Consider the following 17,013-nt stretch of genomic DNA (forward strand, 5'->3'; position numbering starts at 1 on the left):
TACCACAAGCCTACAATTATTTAAGTATATTAGATGAATATTTTTGATTTTTTTTTCAAGCATCTGGTAAAACATTAATAATGGTCCACACCAATCATGATTACATATAACTTAATTTCTGTGTCTATAAAACTCTATAAATATTTAGTGTACATAAATAGATATCATATATCTACAACTATGTGTATAATAAAAGTTCAATTATCCTAATTAAAATAGTATGATCATTTTCTAGAATTATCTAATTGTTGTTTTAAGATTTAAAATTTGTTGAGATTCCTCTTTTCTCAGAAACATATAGGAGGGTTTGTGACTCTAAACTTCAGTTTTATCAAGCAAACTTGGGCCAGCTTCAAGATCTTCAGCAGCTTCTAGTTCTTCAGTCAAATTAAGCTCTTTAGAAGCATCAATTTCTTCCTCCACGTTAAGCTCTAATTCGTCCAACCATTCAGTATCTTCAAGTACTTCATTGGAATTAGTTTCAAGCTCCTGATCAATGTGTATTTGTGATTCCTCACCATAAAAATTCCCGGGTTGTTGATCCTGAAGAATTGGAGGTTGCTGATGAAGTATTTTCAGATGGTTCTGTTGATGACGTGATCTCCCAAGATAATCCTGGATAATTCGACAAATCATAAATAGTTGAGTCGTTACAAATCATAAGACCAGGCTTCCGTTGCAATCTAGTATTGAATTTGAAGTATGGAAGTAGACGTCCCTAAAAGTCTGACTTTATTTCATTTAATGCAATAGGAACTTGAATTCAGATATTTTAAGTATCATTAGGCACCAAGAGACATTAAAATTATTATTTATATGTAATTATAATTATGTGCAGACTAACTTAGGAACCCAACTTTGCCTGGAGCTTTCCTTATAGAATTTAACAAAGTAATCTTTTTAAACAAAGATAAGCACATTCCCGTGGTTCTACCAAGTTCCCATTTACCAAAATTTGAGGCAAATCGGTCAAGGAGTTTACAAGTTATGATTGGACATCCAAATAAATAGACAAACAGAGATGACTATTTTATATACGAGCCATGCATTGATTAGATATATCATATTTCAACTACTTGGCTCAAAGCTTCTTTATATTAAAAAATCCACAAACTAATATCATCTAATAATTATCAGTCGTCTTTCAAATCAAGTCAAATCATACTTTACAGGAATTGCTTGGGATATTCTTCAATGATTTACATAATTGTTCTTGGGTTAAATTATTTATTTTATTTTTTTTGACAAAAAAAATGTCAGCCATCATTCGCAATTCATTAAAAAGTGTTAAAGAAACGAAATGAATACTGATTATTGTTTCTGTTACAAAAATTAATTCTTATGATAAGATGATAATCTTACCTGTTCTTTGAGAATGTGTTTTACTACATTTCTAGTCGATTTCACATCCAAATTCTATGAATATTAAGATATTTATTGATGATTACAACTCCCTCCTCAACTCGCTTTGTATTTACTACAGGGCGTCGTTTTAAGGTCCATTTTCAGTCGTTTTTAAGGTCCGTTTTTAAACCAGGTTTTTAGGCTTATTAAAGCCTTCACCAGAACCTGAGATGCAAATCCTATTTCAGAATTGCAGGATAGATAAGTTTGCTTTTGTTGTTTTATTATCACCAAACTTTTTTACTCTTATTCAAGATATTAATCAAAACGATTTCAAAACGACTACTCAAATCGTTTTCCGTTCGTTTTGGTCAATATCTTTGATTAGAGTAAACATTTTGTGAATCCTTTAAAAGGCCATAAAAACTTTAAATGTTTAGAAACAGGGCCTGAAAACAATGCCCTGTAGTAGTTATTAAAGAAGGGAATCTGTAGGAACATTTTTATGGACTATTTATTCAATATAATAAAACAAGACATTTGTTTATATGTTGCGTATAGCCGGCTAAACGGCTGAACCGATTAGGCTGAATTTTTTGTGCAAAACTCAAGGGTGGCCGGGGGTGTTACATGCTAAAAAATCGAAATGTTTTTTCTTAATTTTTTTCTTTTTTTTCAAAATTTGTTTTACCATGGGCAACGTCGGGCCCTTCAGCTGGTATATTAATAAATCTGATTTAATAAGTAGAATCAATCTGGGTGAAAATTACACATCCAGTAAACCAAAAAATGCTACTTATAGTGACTGTAAGCGTAACTTCAAGTGACTCTGCAAAGATGGTAACGCTTGTTTTACAACGGTACCCTTAAAGGGACAGACCGGCTATGTAAAGTAGTTAAACTGAGTATATCGACTTTGCACTCAAACTCAGGATTTACAGATCTTTAAAAAGTTTTATATGTCTCAAATGAATCCTAAAAACTTTGTCCACAACACTGCATACTCAGTTTAAATACCTTACATAGCCGGTCACTCCCTTTAAAAGCTTTGTCTTATCAAGTACGAATTAGAACTCGATGTTTCTCTGCAAAAGTCTCATGCTTATAAAAAGCAATGGGAATTCACAGAAAAAAAGAGGTAAAAAAAAGATGGGTTCTTCCACTGATCAGAATAAGATTTCAAGGGTACCGTTGTAAATCGGGGATTGCTTTCTTTGCATGAAGGGTCACTTGAAGTTACACTTATAGTTTCTTTAACAACATTCAGAAACATACAATCTGCCACAAATTGTAGCTAAGCCCTCATTCCTGCCACAAACAAGCAAACAATTATTCCGTAGTCAAGGGTTGAGCATCAGTGAAAGAAAAAAATATGAAATATTATCTTAGTTTATAAAATCTACAAAAAAATGCATCTTAAAGTACACTGTACAGTGAGAAGGTTGATTGTATGTACCTTGCTGAAAGATGACATGACGTTTTCTGTTTGTTGGAGGAGTCCAGACGCTGTGTTTACTGCTTTCTGCCAGTTTCTCAGATCCTGTATAAAATTAAAGGGACTGTTAAAGTACTCAGATCCTGTATAAAATTAAAGGGACTGTTAACGTAATTTCAATTCAAGAATTTAAGATTCCCAACAGTGCACTTTAACGCACTTTATCTCAGTAACATCGCTAGACGCTTTAAAATCTAGAAAGTGAATCAAATTTTGTCTGTTTTCTTCATTGTTGTTGCATAAATCCGCAAGTCAGATAAAAAATAAACTACAACTGAAGATCATCAATCAACAGAAATCATTTAAATTCAGCCTAAGGTTTCAAGCAGTGCAGATGTGAATTAGGCATGCAACTCATCTATATATATGTATACTTTGCTTGTCTATTTGTTGGGTTATTTGTGTCCAATAAAAGTCAAAACGTCTGAACATTTTTATGATTTTAGCCTCCAACAAAATTCGAATGTCATTAAATCAAGAAAATCCACGAAATTATTTTTTTAAAATCCGCGAGCATTTCTATTGTTGTTGTTTTACAATGTAGAAAATGTTCACAATTGAAATAGCAGATGAACGCGAAGCGCTCTAAAAGACTAGTTGTAATGTATATACTTTGCTTGTACTGATTGTTTGTTTGTATCCAATAAACATCAAATCTCATAAACCGATCGAACCCAAATTTTTTGTTAGACGTCACATGACCCCAGGGATGAATTATGGACGCTCAGAATTACAAAAATTTGCCTCCTTAAAAATAAATTAGTTTCGCAAAATTTTGAAAATCACAAAACTATAAAATGAAATCCGCGACCTTTTTTGTTTCTTTATTTTATCTTTTTTTATATGCGCACAGAATAGATAGAGCCACAATTTAATTAAAGTTGAATTAGAAAAGGGGCGCGAAGCGCCATAAAAGCCTGGTTTCTATAAATACTGGTAGCATGAAATTAAGCCACGAGTCATTCAAAAAGATTTAAGGGGAACACAGGCTTAAAAAAATTTGATTTTTTAAAATTAGTATTTTATTTTAATTTAAATTCGGTATTTTTTTTCGTATTTCTAAAATTCCACGGACAACGCCGGGCAATTCAGCTAGCTTACCTCATTATGCATTGCCTCTTGTCTTTGTAACAGGTTTAACCAGTCCTGACTGGTCCTTGGTCCTTGTGTGTCAAGAACCGTGTAGTCCTCAAGCATACTCATCTAAATTAAGTCTTTGTTAAATCAAAAAAAATTACGCGAAACTTAAAGTTAAGCTTTTTATCAAACTAGCCTTATAGGGCGCTTCGCGCCCATCTTCTAAATTAATTGTGAACATGTTCTCTTTCGTGGATTTTCAAAATTTAAAAAATTTAATGAAGATCGAATTTCAATGGAGACAAATATTTGAAATTTTGATCATTCATAAACCTTCCCTGGGGTCCCTAGATGTCCCACAAAAAATTTGGGCCCGATCGGTTCAGCCGTTTTGACGTTTATTGGATACAAACAAAAAGACAAACAGACAAACAGACAAGCCAAATTTATATATAGAATGAAACCAAACAAAACCAAATTAAATGAAACCAAACCAAATGAAATTAAATGAAATAATATTAAACAGGAATCGCCTCTGAGGAATTAAAACAAAGTTAATGGATTAATTTTGGGCAATTAAATATTATGAAGGAACTTATTTCTTTTTAATATACATGATTTGAATTGCGATTAAAGAAACCAATCTCCCCAGATGTTCATAATACAATTTGACAACTTCTTGAACTTTTAAGTTGAAAGTTGAAATTTAACAAAAAGGGTACCTTAAAAGCTTTGTCTGATTAATTATGTTTTAGATTTCAATAAAATTTTAAAAACTGATAATTTTCAACTGTGGTTCATACAGGAAAACATCAAATAATTTTAAGAATGATACTTCTGAACCTAGAAAAACGACCGTATTTTCCAATTTTTAAAAAAGGTTTCACAAGTACCCCCTCGTAAATCGGGCGTTGTTTTAAGTTTTGAAAAATCCCTTAGACTATGTTTATAATATCCATAGTCGGGTTTAAAAAGTTTATTTAATGAATACAATTACAAACTGAGGGTGCTATAGCTACATCTTCTTTATAATAAAGCTCTTCCGCTCTTATATGTATATATTTATATGTTAGCTATAGCTGGCCAAACGGCTGGACCGAATCGGCGAAATTTCTTTTTCGGAAACCCATTGGTAAATAAACAAACAAAAGATCAAAAATTTTAATTCTCTAAATTTTTTTTAATTTAAATTTTTTTACTTGGGCAACGCTTGGCAGTGGGAACTTTATCTAGTTATACATATGAATGAAAGCGAGTGTTAACACCTTTAAAGTTATGGTTGACTCTAGTCCCCAGATCCTGTAGAGGAGGTAGATGTTAAGGAAGCACAGCAGGGAGAGCATCAACATCAGAACTAAGTTCAAGGAAGATCCAGTTTCAACTTCTAGATAATTTGGACTTTTTTTTACTTTTAATCTTACACAGTGTAGTCTTAAATAGTCTCTACTAAATAATAACACTGAAACAAATAATAAGCAACAAATTTTTAAAGATATAGGGATCAATGATCGCTCCCCCCCCCCCCCCCCCCCNGTACTTGAAAACCAGGATACGCTGGGGGGGGGTCAATTTGACCCCCCCCTCTAAATCCCATGTTTTATGTTCAAATATGACAAATGATACATCATTAGAAAGCTCTTGTGCTCTACTTTTAGAATCTGCAAAAAAATTTGCAAATTTGCGAAAATTGAATTTTTTATCGCAAAATCCAGTTTTATAGTGAATGGTAGTGAAATGGAGTATAATAAAGTGTAGTGTAAACTAAACATAATACCCTTAAGGAGTGTGGAGTCATGGATTAATTATAGCTGAAGTACAGACAGTACAGGAGTACTCTGAGGCAGAAAAATTTAGGTGCATACTGTTTTGAAGGGTAGAGAATAAACGGACACTAATTAAGTGTAATCTAATCTAGATGTACTGTAATTAAGGAGTGTTGGAGTCATGAGCTAACAAGAGCTGAAGTACACACGGTACATGAGTACTCAGAGTTGGATAAAATAAGGTTAATACTGAAATTGAATGGTAGAGAAGTAACTGACACTAATAAAGCTTTATGTAAACTAAAACTAATATTAACTAAATATAATACTGTTAAGGAGGGCTGGAGTGATGAATTAACTGGAGCTGGAGTACAGACAGGACAGGGGCACTCAGAAACGGATAAATTAAGGTGAATACTTAATTGAATGTAGAAAAGTAATAGACGTGGAGTAAGCTTATGCAAGCTAAATGTAATATCAGTTAGAAGGGTTGGATTCATGAACTAACGTGAACTCATTACTCAGAGTCGGAGTAACTAACGGTGAGTACCTTGGTGAATGTTAGAGAACTAGTTCACGCAATTTAAGCAGAAGAAAAACTAACTATAGTATGGTTAAGGAGTGCTGGAGTCATGAACTAACTAGAGCTGAAGTACAGGCAGTACAGGGGTACTCAGAGTCGGGTAAACCAAGGAGTGCTGGAGTGAAGAATTAAGTAGAGCTGAGGTACAGGCAGTACAGGAGTACCCAGAGTCTGATAAACTGCGGAGGGCTGGAGACATGAGATAACTAGAGCTGAAGTACAGGCAGCTCAGGAGTACTCAGAGTCCAAAAAACTAACGTGAGTACTGTATTGATTGGTAGAGATTTAATTGACACTAATAAAACATAGTAATAACTAAACTCTTAATGAAAACTGAATGTAATATTGTTAAGGAGTGTTGGAGCCATGAACTAACTAGAGCTGGAGTAAAGGCAGTACATGAGTGCTCACGGTCGGGTACACAAAGGTGTGCTGGAGTCATGTACTAATTAGAGCTAAAGTACAGGCAGAGCAGGATACTTAGAGCCGGTTAAGTATTGTTAAGGAGTGATGCAGCCTTGAACAAACTATAGCTGGAGTAAAGGCAGCACAGGAGTTCTCAGGGTAGGATAATCTAAGGTGTGCTGGAGTATTGAACTAACTAGAGCTGAAATACAGGCAGAACTGAAGTACCTAGAGCCGGATAAAATACGGAGCGCTGGAGTACAGACAGTACAGGAGTAAACAGAATCAGACAAACCAAGGTGAGAACTATATTGAATGGTAGAGATTTAATTGACACTAATAAAACATACTGCAAACTAAATGAGTAAATAAGCAGTAAACTAAATGTAGTATTATTAAGGAGTGATGCAGCCATGAACAAACTATAGCTGGAGTAAAGGCAGCACTTGAGTTCTCAGGGTTGGGTTAACTAAGGTGTGCTGGAGTCTTGAACTAACTAGAGCTGAAACACAGGCAGAACTGAAGCACCTAGAGCCGGATAAAATACGGAGCGCTGGAGTACAGGCAGTACAGGAGTAATCAGAATCAGATAAACCAAGGTGAGAACTATATTGAATGGTAGAGATTTAATTGACACTAATAAAACATACCGCAAACTAAATGAGTAAATAAGCATAATGTAAACTAAATGTAGTATTATTAAGGAGTGATGCAGCCATGAACAAACTATAGCTGGAGTAAAGGCAGCACTTGAGTTCCCAGGGTTGGCTAAACTAGACTTGGAGTCTTGAACTAACTGGAGCTGAAATACAGGCAGAACTGAAGTACCTAGAGCCGGATAAAATACGGAGCGCTGGAGTACAGGCAGTACAGGAGTAAGCAGAATCACATAAACCAAGGTGAGAACTATATTGAATGGTAGAGATTTAATTGACACTAATAAAACATACTGCAAACTAAATGAGTAAATAAGCAAGTCAGCTTGGTTTCAGCAGTTTCCTCATAACCAAATACCTGCTTCAGACCTAAAACAAAAGATTTATTAAAAAGAAGTCCTTATATACTAGATTTGATATCTTATTCCGATTAGAAAAATTATGTTCTTCATTAAAGAAAGTTAAAACAGACCCAAATTTTCCGGTTTAGGTGCCCCTAGCTGGGAACCATTGAAGCCTTGAGATGATTTTGCGTATGGAACTCTAGCCTAGCTTGGATCCATTGAAGCCATTGAGATTAGCCTGCTTATGGAATTCTAGCCTAGCTGGGAACCAACGAAGCCTTGAGATGATTTTGCGTATGGAACTCTAGCCTAGCTGAGAACCATTGAAGCTTTTGAGATTAGCCTGCTTATGGAACTCTAGCCTAGCTGGAAACCATTGAAGCCCTTGAGATTTTATTCTGCTTATGAAACTATAGCCTAGCTGGGAACCCTTGAAGCCTATAAGATGTTGTTGCTTATGGAACTCTAGTCTAGATGGGAACCATTGAAGCCTTGAGATTTTATTCTGCTTATGGAACTATAGCCTAGCTGGGAACCCTTGAAGCCTATAAGATGTTGTTGCTTATGGAACTCTAGTCTAGATGGGAACCATTGAAGCTTTTGAGATTAGCCTGCTTATGGAACTCTAGCCTAGCTGGGAACCAATAAAACTTTGGAGATTAGCCTGCTTATGGAATCTAGCATTGCTGGGACCATTGAAGCTTTTGAGATTAGACTGCTTATGAATATCTAGCCTAGCTGGGAACAATTGAAGCTTTTGAGGTGATTCTGCTTATGGAACTCTAGCCTAGCTAGGAACCATTGAAGCCTTGAGATTAGTCCGCTTATGGAACTCTAGCCTAGCGGGGAACCATTGAAGCTTTTGAGATAAGCCTGGTTATGGAATTCTAGCCTAGCTGGGAACCATTGAAGCTTTTGAGATTAGCCTGCTTATGGAACTCTAGCCTAGCTGGGAACCATTGAAGCTTTTGAGATTAGCCTGCTTATGGAACTCTAGCCTAGCTGGGAACCATTGAAGCCCTTGAGAGTTATTCTGCTTATGGAACTCTAGCCTGGCTGGGAACCATTGAAGCCTATGAGATGTTTTTGCCTATGGAACTATAGCCTNCATTGAAGCTTTTGAGATTAGCCTGCTTATGGAACTCTAGCCTAGCTGGGAACCATTGAAGCTTTTGAGATTAGCCTGCTTATGGAACTCTAGCCTAGCTGGGAACCATTGAAGCTTTTGAGAGTAGCCTGCTTATGGAACTCTAGCCTAGCTGGGAACCATTGAAGCAATTGAGATTAGCCTCCTTATGGAACTCTAGCCTAGCTGGGTACCATAGAAGCTTTTAAGATTAGCCGGGTATGGAACTTTAGCCTAACTGGGAACCATTGAAGCCTATGAGAGTAGCCGGCTTATGAAAATCTAGGCTAGCTGGGAAACCTTTGAAGCTTTTGAGATGATTGGCTTATGGAACTCAAACCTAGCTGGGTACCATTGAAGCCTTGAAATGAATTTGCTTATGGAACACTAGCCTAGCTGGGAACCATTGAAGCTTTTGGAAAAATTAAGTGAACCAACAGGGGAGATTAACAATATCCTTTTTCAGGGATGTGGACTGTCAACCGGCAAGAGGAAGAGTACGTCATGCGGGGAAGAAAAATATGCTTGAGATAGTGTGTAATAAATAAATTTTACAGATAAAATGGTCGGCAATGCACCGGCTTACTACGTCACCATCAAGAAGGACAAGAAACTGAAAGGATTTTATTGGATGACCAATTCCAGTAAGTCTTACCAGCTGTTGAACACTATAGCCTCAAATAATTTGCTAAATATGACTGCTGATAAAGCTCCAGGAGCGGAGATGAGTCCGGATATTAAAGCTTTCCTGGAAACAGCAATTGTAAATTACAAGGCTGAGATCCCTTCACTTGAGCAGCCAGAGAAGGCTATAGATATGGCGGAAGTCATCATGGATTTAATTGATAAACAGCTGGTTAGAGAAGATACTCTGGGACAAGAGCTGAAAAACTCAGTCTTAAGGTTGCGAGAGGGTGCGAAAGGGATGGAGCCCCCTAAAAACTCCCCCAGGATGTCCAGAAATGAGAAGATCAAGCAGCTACAGGAAAAAACCCGGTCAAGGGTGGATTGGGGTGCGGGTCCGAGCACAAGGAGTCAGAACAGTTCAATTGAACAGGAGATGGATGATATAGGGGAATCTCAAAGATTGGAGATGCATGCAGGAATCTTTGAATCCTCACCGAGGAGGGCCCGGAATAATAAAGAGAATGAGGATGAGTCTGAGACACTTGAGGATGGTGAGCAGGGAGAAGACACTCTCTTGGACCAGGAGGGAGGGTCCCCTGCACCCAAAAAAGGGAGATACTCAGCTGATCATGTAGAGCTGATCTCCGAAGATAAGGTGGCAGATATCGTGAATGGTGTTACTACAGGATGCGAGCGTAACACACTAAGAATAGTTCAAGAGTCAGAACACAACGTGAGGGAAGATGTGAGTCGGGTATATGATCAATCAAATCCAACAGAACAATCGGCGTTCTGATGTGACTGAACAAAATGTTAAAGAACTGGTTAAGCTACAAAACCAGACCAATAGATTGTTGGCTGAACTGTCATCTAAAATTGATAAATGGGATAAAGTGAAGGAGAGAAGGGATGGTCCTTCATATAACAGTATACCATACAAGACCTACTGCTCATTTTGCCAGTCTAATGATCATGATCTAGGAAGCTGCGAAGATAAAGAGGCATGCTTCAGATGCGGAGAATTTAATCATAAGGAAGAAACATGTTTCTGGAAGGAGCGTTCTTGCCACAGATGTAATGAGAAAGGACACAGGAAAGATATGCATGAAACAAGTGACCCAGATGTTAGAGCGGCACTGGTGAGGAATTACCCAAAGGCCTTTCTTCATTTTTTCGGGGGAGTGGAAGAAGGAAGGAATCAGAACAGGGGAAGAGGTGGACCTAGACATAGGGGAGGAAAGTACTAGTATATCTATACATGAGGGGATGGAGATATGTGTATAACTTGGATAATGAGTTTATGTTTCAATTTTAATCCTAAGTATCTATGTTGACCTAAAAGTCAATTTTAATCCTGAATAAATAAATGGTGTTTTACATGTAAAGTAAATATATAATATTTCAGACCCAGGAGGCAGGGATGATAAAATGAAGGCAGAGCAATAAAAATGGTACGAAGAGGACAATTACGAAAGGATGGGACAGAGGCAACTCTACGGGTAGTACAGGAGCAGGCTCAGTAGATCAAGGTATAGCAGTATATACTAGGATTGTCTCACAAACACAAGCAGGTCAATAAACAGAACTTATTGAAATGTATTCAGTTGAAGATAATTGATGTTGAAACGTGATTTCAACTGATTGATCAATAGATGCGGAACATGACTGATACGAGATATCTTTACCAGGACTTCCTATCTACAGTTTGATCCTACATTCACCCATCTACACCTCAGTCAGCTTTCACAACGATCTCACGGTGATCTAACGGGATCTCACGGTGATCTAACGGAATCTTACGGTGATCTAACGGAATCTCACGGTGATCTAACGAGATCTCACGGTGATCTACTGCACACAGCTAGTCTGGAAAACCTCCCAAGTATTGTTTAAATATAACTTGTGACAAATGTTAGATTAACAATAATTCCTATGCAGATTGCAGGCAGAAAGAATCTGAGGACGACTGTACGTATCGTTTCTGTACTATGTATTACTGTTGCTTTTGAGGGATTGTATCTAGATCAATCCCAGAAGGTGAATACTTCTGACATTTTAATAATTATTCTTTAAAAGAATAAGATCGCTTCTGACCTGACTTTAAACTAGTTCAGGAATATCCTGATCTACATGCATTCATTCGACAGAATCAAGGAAGAATTGCAGTCCGCTGTGTTCACAGAATACACTTTATCTAATAAACCTATTCTACATCAACTCTGTAATATCCAAAATGAAAACTAGTTGATTATAGTTCTTTACATTCGCAGACGAAATTGAAACCTGATAAAAGCCCAATAGAAGACTTTCGGATCAGCGTGCGAGAAAACCAAAACCACCATCAAATGTAAGATTTATATAGAAAGCTTGGGACACCATTGTATCTCATAAAATATTCTCATGTGCCTTTTGAAACAGATGTTTTAATCATTTATAAAGTTTTCTTATAACTCTTCAAATTCTTTTATCTGGTCGTAACATTTCACCAGAGATCACATTTTAAAATATCGAATTTTAATGTATTCTGTTAAATAACTTTATCTGGTCACAACATTTTACCATTCATCACATTTTACAAATATATCATGCTAATAATGTTTATATTTTCAGCTTTACGGCTTATGATGATCAAGAAATAAATTCTAAAATTAAAGACTTGATTATTTCTGTGTATGGGTGACGTATATAAACAATACATTGGTTAAAAATAGTTATGCACTTCTATAGTTTCGACGCTGAAAAATAAATTAAGAAGAAAAGTGCACACGCTGAAGTTCTAAAATTCGAGGGAAAACGGGTCATTTGCGTGAATAATCTTAAAATAGGCATTTTATACACGAACAAATATATATAACAAATATTCTGGCGGGCTTGCAACGCCCCAGAATCTTTGATTGACGGTCGTTAGAATCTATTTTGAAAAATCTTGATTTTCCTGAATCCACTGTTATTTCTTTTAAAAAAAATGTTATCAAGTAAATGTATTTTTTTCGTCTCCGTGTAACCTATGTATGTTCACAATGACCTCTGCAAATATAAGCAAAATAGCTAATTTACTTGATTGATTCCTAGAAAATGACATGAACAGGAAAAGCTTTATAAATTATGAACACAGAGGGATGTCACAGCCTGACATGGGATCCATCTTTCACATAAAGAAATCAATGAAACTATTATGTGAATTATCAAAATTATCAAATTTAATGCTTTTACCCTCCTCGGATACTAAATGAACACTGATGCATCTATTCTTGTTTACAAATTCCGCCCAGAGAGAACTGGTTTCAAAATGTACGCAGAGTATACACAATGCAATTAACTTTCCTTGCATTATAACCTTGAGTACGCTCTTGGAACATAAACTTTGTAACTTAAATGCAAGAAATATGAAACTTGTAAAATATTTTTTTTGAAAATTTAATAAGAAAAACATAACTTTTTACCTTTTTCTTTTGGTGATACGTTATACTTTGGTATTCTTGCATTTGTACTCAGTACAGGTACTGGACCTTCACAATAAGTAGTTTTATTTTTTAAATACGAATAAAGGGACTGTATGCGGAGTTTAAAGTAACCTTAGATCATTACAGTGGCATGCCAAATTCATAAAGATACCCTTAAATAAGTCATGAAAAGACTTGTGGATTTCTGCTACAGACACATTGGAGGATATCGACAGAAGTTGACACTTAAATGGCTAAAACAAAAAAGATATCTTAAACATTAGGTTTATAGGGTAGCGCTGAAAATATGACTTGCCTCGTTTTAAATGATTGGTCACATGAAATTACTAAGTCCCTTCTATCAAATTTTACTTATGGGAAAAACATTAACTTTTACATATGTAAAAAATAATAACCTTGCCGTAAGAAAAACAGAAATTAATTTTTACAAAAAATACTTAAAAATACAAAATGATTTTCAGAAAGTTTTAACTTAAACTATTCATCATTCTAGGATGCGTCTAAGTAAAAAAATTGAGCTTGAGCTTTAAAAAACAAAGAAGACAAATACCTGTATCACTAGTTGAAACTTTTCTTTTCCTCTGCCTTCTTATTTTCTTTTTGCCTGCTAATCCATCCTCTTCCTTTTTTTCATCTTTTCTTGAAACAATCTCCCTAAACAAAAGATATTTTGTTTCTTTCATGTTTCCTTGAAACAATTTCCCTAAATAAAAGAAATTTCCTTTTTTTCATCTTTTCTAGAAACAATCTCCCTAAACTGATGATATTTCCTTTTTTCATATTTACTTGAAACAATACTCCTAAACAGAAGAGATTTCCTTTCTTTCATATTTCCTTGAAACAATGTCCCTAAACAGAAGATATTTCCGTTCTTTCATATTTCCTTGAAACAATATTCCTAAACAGAAGATATTTCCGTTCTTTCATATTTCCTTGAAACAACCCTGAAACAAAAGACGTTTCCTTGCTTTCATCTTCCCTTGAAACAGAATTTAGTTTTCGTAACCTTTATACACTACTTAAAACTTGACATTTTTGTATTTTTTTTTAAGTTGGAAGGATAAACCAGTAGATACCTGTCCAGAGCTGACGAAAGAGCCACATAATGGTCATCAATTCCTGCCCAAACATTCTAAAACAAAAATTTTTATAAGAAAAAAAAAATTTCTGATAATTATTTTTACCTTTTCAATAAATGTTTTGACCAGGGCCCAGGGACTCTTTCTATATTTGATATCACATAGAACAGTTAAACGTGATTCTTCATCTGTTATCTGCAAACAATGAGATAAAAGTTTTCAGTCAAATGCAGATTTTAAGATTATACAAGTTATAAGTTAAGGCAAAGTTTTTAATCAAGCATAGGTTTCAAGTTAAGCATAGTTTTCAAGTAAAGCATAGGTATCAAGTCAAGCATAGTTTTCAAGTCGAGCATAGGATTCAAGTCGAGCATAGTTTTCAAGTCGAGCGTTGGTTTCAAGTCAAGCATAGGTTTCAAGCCAAGCATAGTTTTTAAGTCGAGCATAGGTTTCAAGTCAGGCATAGTTTTCAAGTCGAGCATAGGTTTCAAGTCAAGCATAGTTTTCAAGTCGAGCATTGCTTTCAAGTCAAGCATAGGATTCAAGTCGAGCATAGTTTTCAAGTCGAGCATTGTTTTCAAGTCGAGCATTGGTTTCAACTAAAGCATAGGTATCAAGTCAAGCATAGGTATCAAGTCAAGCATAGGTATCAAGTCGAGCATAGGTTTAAAGTCAAGCATAGGTTTAAAGTTAAGCAGTTTACACGTCGAGCATAGGTTTCAAGTCAAGCATAGGTATCAAGTTAAGCATAGGTATCAAGACAAGCATAGTTTTCAAGTCGAGCATAGGTTTCAAGTCAAGCATATGTTTCAAGCAAGCATAGGATTCAAGTCAAGCATAGGTTTCAAATCAAGCATAGGTTTCAAGTCAAGCATAGGTTTCAAGTCAAGCATAGGTTTCAAGTCAAGCATAGGTTTCAAGTCAAGCATAAGTTTCAAGTAAGCATAGTTTTCAAGTCGAGCATAGGTTTCAAGTCAAGCATAGGTTTTAAGTCAAGCATAGGTTGCAAGTCAAGCATAGGTTTCAAGTCAAGCAAAGGTTTCAAGTCACGCCTAGGTTACAAGTCAAGCATAGGTTTCAAGTCTAGCATAGGTTTCAAGTCTAGCATAGGTTTCAACTTTCAAGTCAAGCGTTAGTTTTAAGTGAAGTACAGACTCAATGTTAAAAACTAGTTTAAAGTCAAGGAGAAGTCCCAAATTAAGCAGAAGAGATTTAAAGTCAAAATTTGCAAGTAAAACAAAGTCAAGGTTAAAGCTAAATTAACCAATCATCATAATCAAATTCTAAACCAAAGTCAAAGCAAGGTCAGTTTCTGAGTTAAAGAAAATACTTTTCTTAGTGAAAGTAAATCACTGTATATATGTATAACTAGCTGAAGAGCCCGGCGTTGCCCGTGGATTTTTTTTAAGTTGAAAAAAATGAAAAAATTTCAAATTTTTTGTTAAGCCTATGTCACCCCCTAGGCTACCCATGAGTGTTCACAAAAAAAAATCAGCCCATTCGGTCCAGCCGTTTGGTAGGCCAGAGGGAACATATATATGAATATCTTGTTTTCTGATACAGACGAGTAAAATATAGAATATACAAAATTAATTTATTCAAAATGTAGAAGAAAACTACCTTGACTAGACAATAGTGGGAAAGAACAAAAAACGTATCTCCATATGGCACATCAGCATTCGTAGTCTCTACATCTACGCTATATATATGACCTGCAAATAATTCATTATCATTATCATAGTCTAGGGGTTGGTGCTCCCGCCATAGCTCACATGGTATATCCAGATTAAAAAAACTATTAAATTTATCTTATTATTTATTGGAATTTCTATCTCATTGTTTGAACCAGTTTCCATAATGCAAAATGGAACTTGTTCTTTAAATGTCTTAAGTGCCGCAAATAACAAGGAGGAATCATGGTTTCTTAGTACCTGGAACTGAAGTTGACCGCATAGTTTGAACCTCAGTAGCTCTGGAGGTTTTAGGTCCCATTGCATGATTCAGATTTAAAGTAAACTCAACCTAAAAACAGATTTCATATCAATATATAATGTCGTCATAATAGATGTCATAAAAGTGAAACTCGAACCAATTCCTCAAAGTCATTAAATCTACATATTACATATGAAATAATACAAATCATTTACTAATAATTTTAAAAGTGTTTTTAACAGAATTGTGCATTATTAAACCCAGGTAAAATAAATGGTAAGTCTAAATTGTCCATAATAAGTAAGTGAAACAATAAGTCATTAAGCTAAACTAACTAGTTCGTCCAAATATTTAATAAATTAAATATCATTGAAGTCATTGAAGTCAGCCCAGGTATCGGGGTAATTTATGTCATTTGACATTTACATAAACTCACCTTTCTAAACTTCTCGTCAGATGTCTCTGCTTGCTGCCAGGGACATTGCACTATATCAAATGTGTTACGCTCAGCCTAATAGAGAAAAAATAAAAAACTAGGACTGCCAAGGAGCTGCGGTTCGGAATGAGAATCATTTTGCGGTTCGTTTTTGATATTTAGAAGGCTCCACAGAAATCTAAGTTTGTAATGAATGTTATTTTTGTTGTACGGTATTTACTCTGACCCGAATAAAACTATTTAAGGAAACAATTGATAAAATTATAATGATAAATCTTTCTGATTAAAGCAAATGTTAAAAACGGATCAGAAAAAAGATATCTAGCCCTAGCCGCAGCAAACCTAAATTTCTGTTGTTTTAAATAATTTATTTGTAAGTAGGTCTTCTTTAAATTTAGTTAGTAATTGTTAGGAAGTAAAAAATATATATTGAAATTTGTATTTTCGAGTAGAAAAATGGGGTTTTATGATTTACCTGAAAATCATAAAAGAACTTTGAATTTGTGAAGAGCAGAGTGAACAGATCATCTACATTGAGATAATGCGTTTAAGATTAACAATATCCAATCTCATATTAAAATAAATACCTTAGATTGCCTCCAAACTTCATAGGTTAGGATGTCCGTACTAAATCAATAAATCAATAAATAAAACTATTATCCTGCAATACATGTTGGGGTTT

At 35.2% G+C, this 17,013-nt stretch overlaps 1 protein-coding gene across 1 annotated transcript; it reads right to left on the bottom strand.

The window, feature by feature from the left end:
* Positions 1-14: 14 nt before the first annotated feature.
* LOC111707688 (GRAM domain-containing protein 1B) lies at positions 15-16,865 on the bottom strand. Its single transcript, XM_023480828.1, has 13 exons — positions 16,807-16,865; positions 16,332-16,406; positions 15,895-15,985; positions 15,584-15,675; positions 14,069-14,158; positions 13,961-14,016; positions 13,435-13,538; positions 12,864-12,929; positions 5,182-5,300; positions 3,941-4,042; positions 2,801-2,884; positions 1,363-1,416; positions 15-615 (listed from the first exon to the last, which is right to left on the bottom strand). The coding sequence occupies exons 3-13, from the start codon at positions 15,953-15,955 to the stop codon at positions 316-318; spliced, it is 1,128 nt and encodes a 375-aa protein (XP_023336596.1). The 5' UTR covers positions 15,956-15,985; positions 16,332-16,406; positions 16,807-16,865; the 3' UTR covers positions 15-315.
* Positions 16,866-17,013: the final 148 nt, after the last annotated feature.

Source organism: Eurytemora carolleeae, unplaced genomic scaffold (assembly GCF_000591075.1).
Source record: "Eurytemora carolleeae unplaced genomic scaffold, Eaff_2.0 scaffold796, whole genome shotgun sequence".
Classification (NCBI taxonomy): domain Eukaryota; kingdom Metazoa; phylum Arthropoda; class Copepoda; order Calanoida; family Temoridae; genus Eurytemora; species Eurytemora carolleeae.

What these genes read in the sequence shown, in the direction of transcription:
- LOC111707688 (XM_023480828.1), bottom strand. Translation starts at nt 15,955, where the DNA reads ATGGGACCTAAAACCTCCAGAGCTACTGAGGTTCAAACTATGCGGTCA. An exon ending in CCCACTATTGTCTAGTCAAG is followed by an intron (nt 14,159 to 15,583) that starts GTAGTTTTCTTC and finishes CATTGTTTGCAG; the next exon opens with ATAACAGATGAAGAATCACG. An exon ending in AAGAGGCAATGCATAATGAG is followed by an intron (nt 2,885 to 3,940) that starts GTAAGCTAGCTG and finishes AATTTTATACAG; the next exon opens with GATCTGAGAAACTGGCAGAA.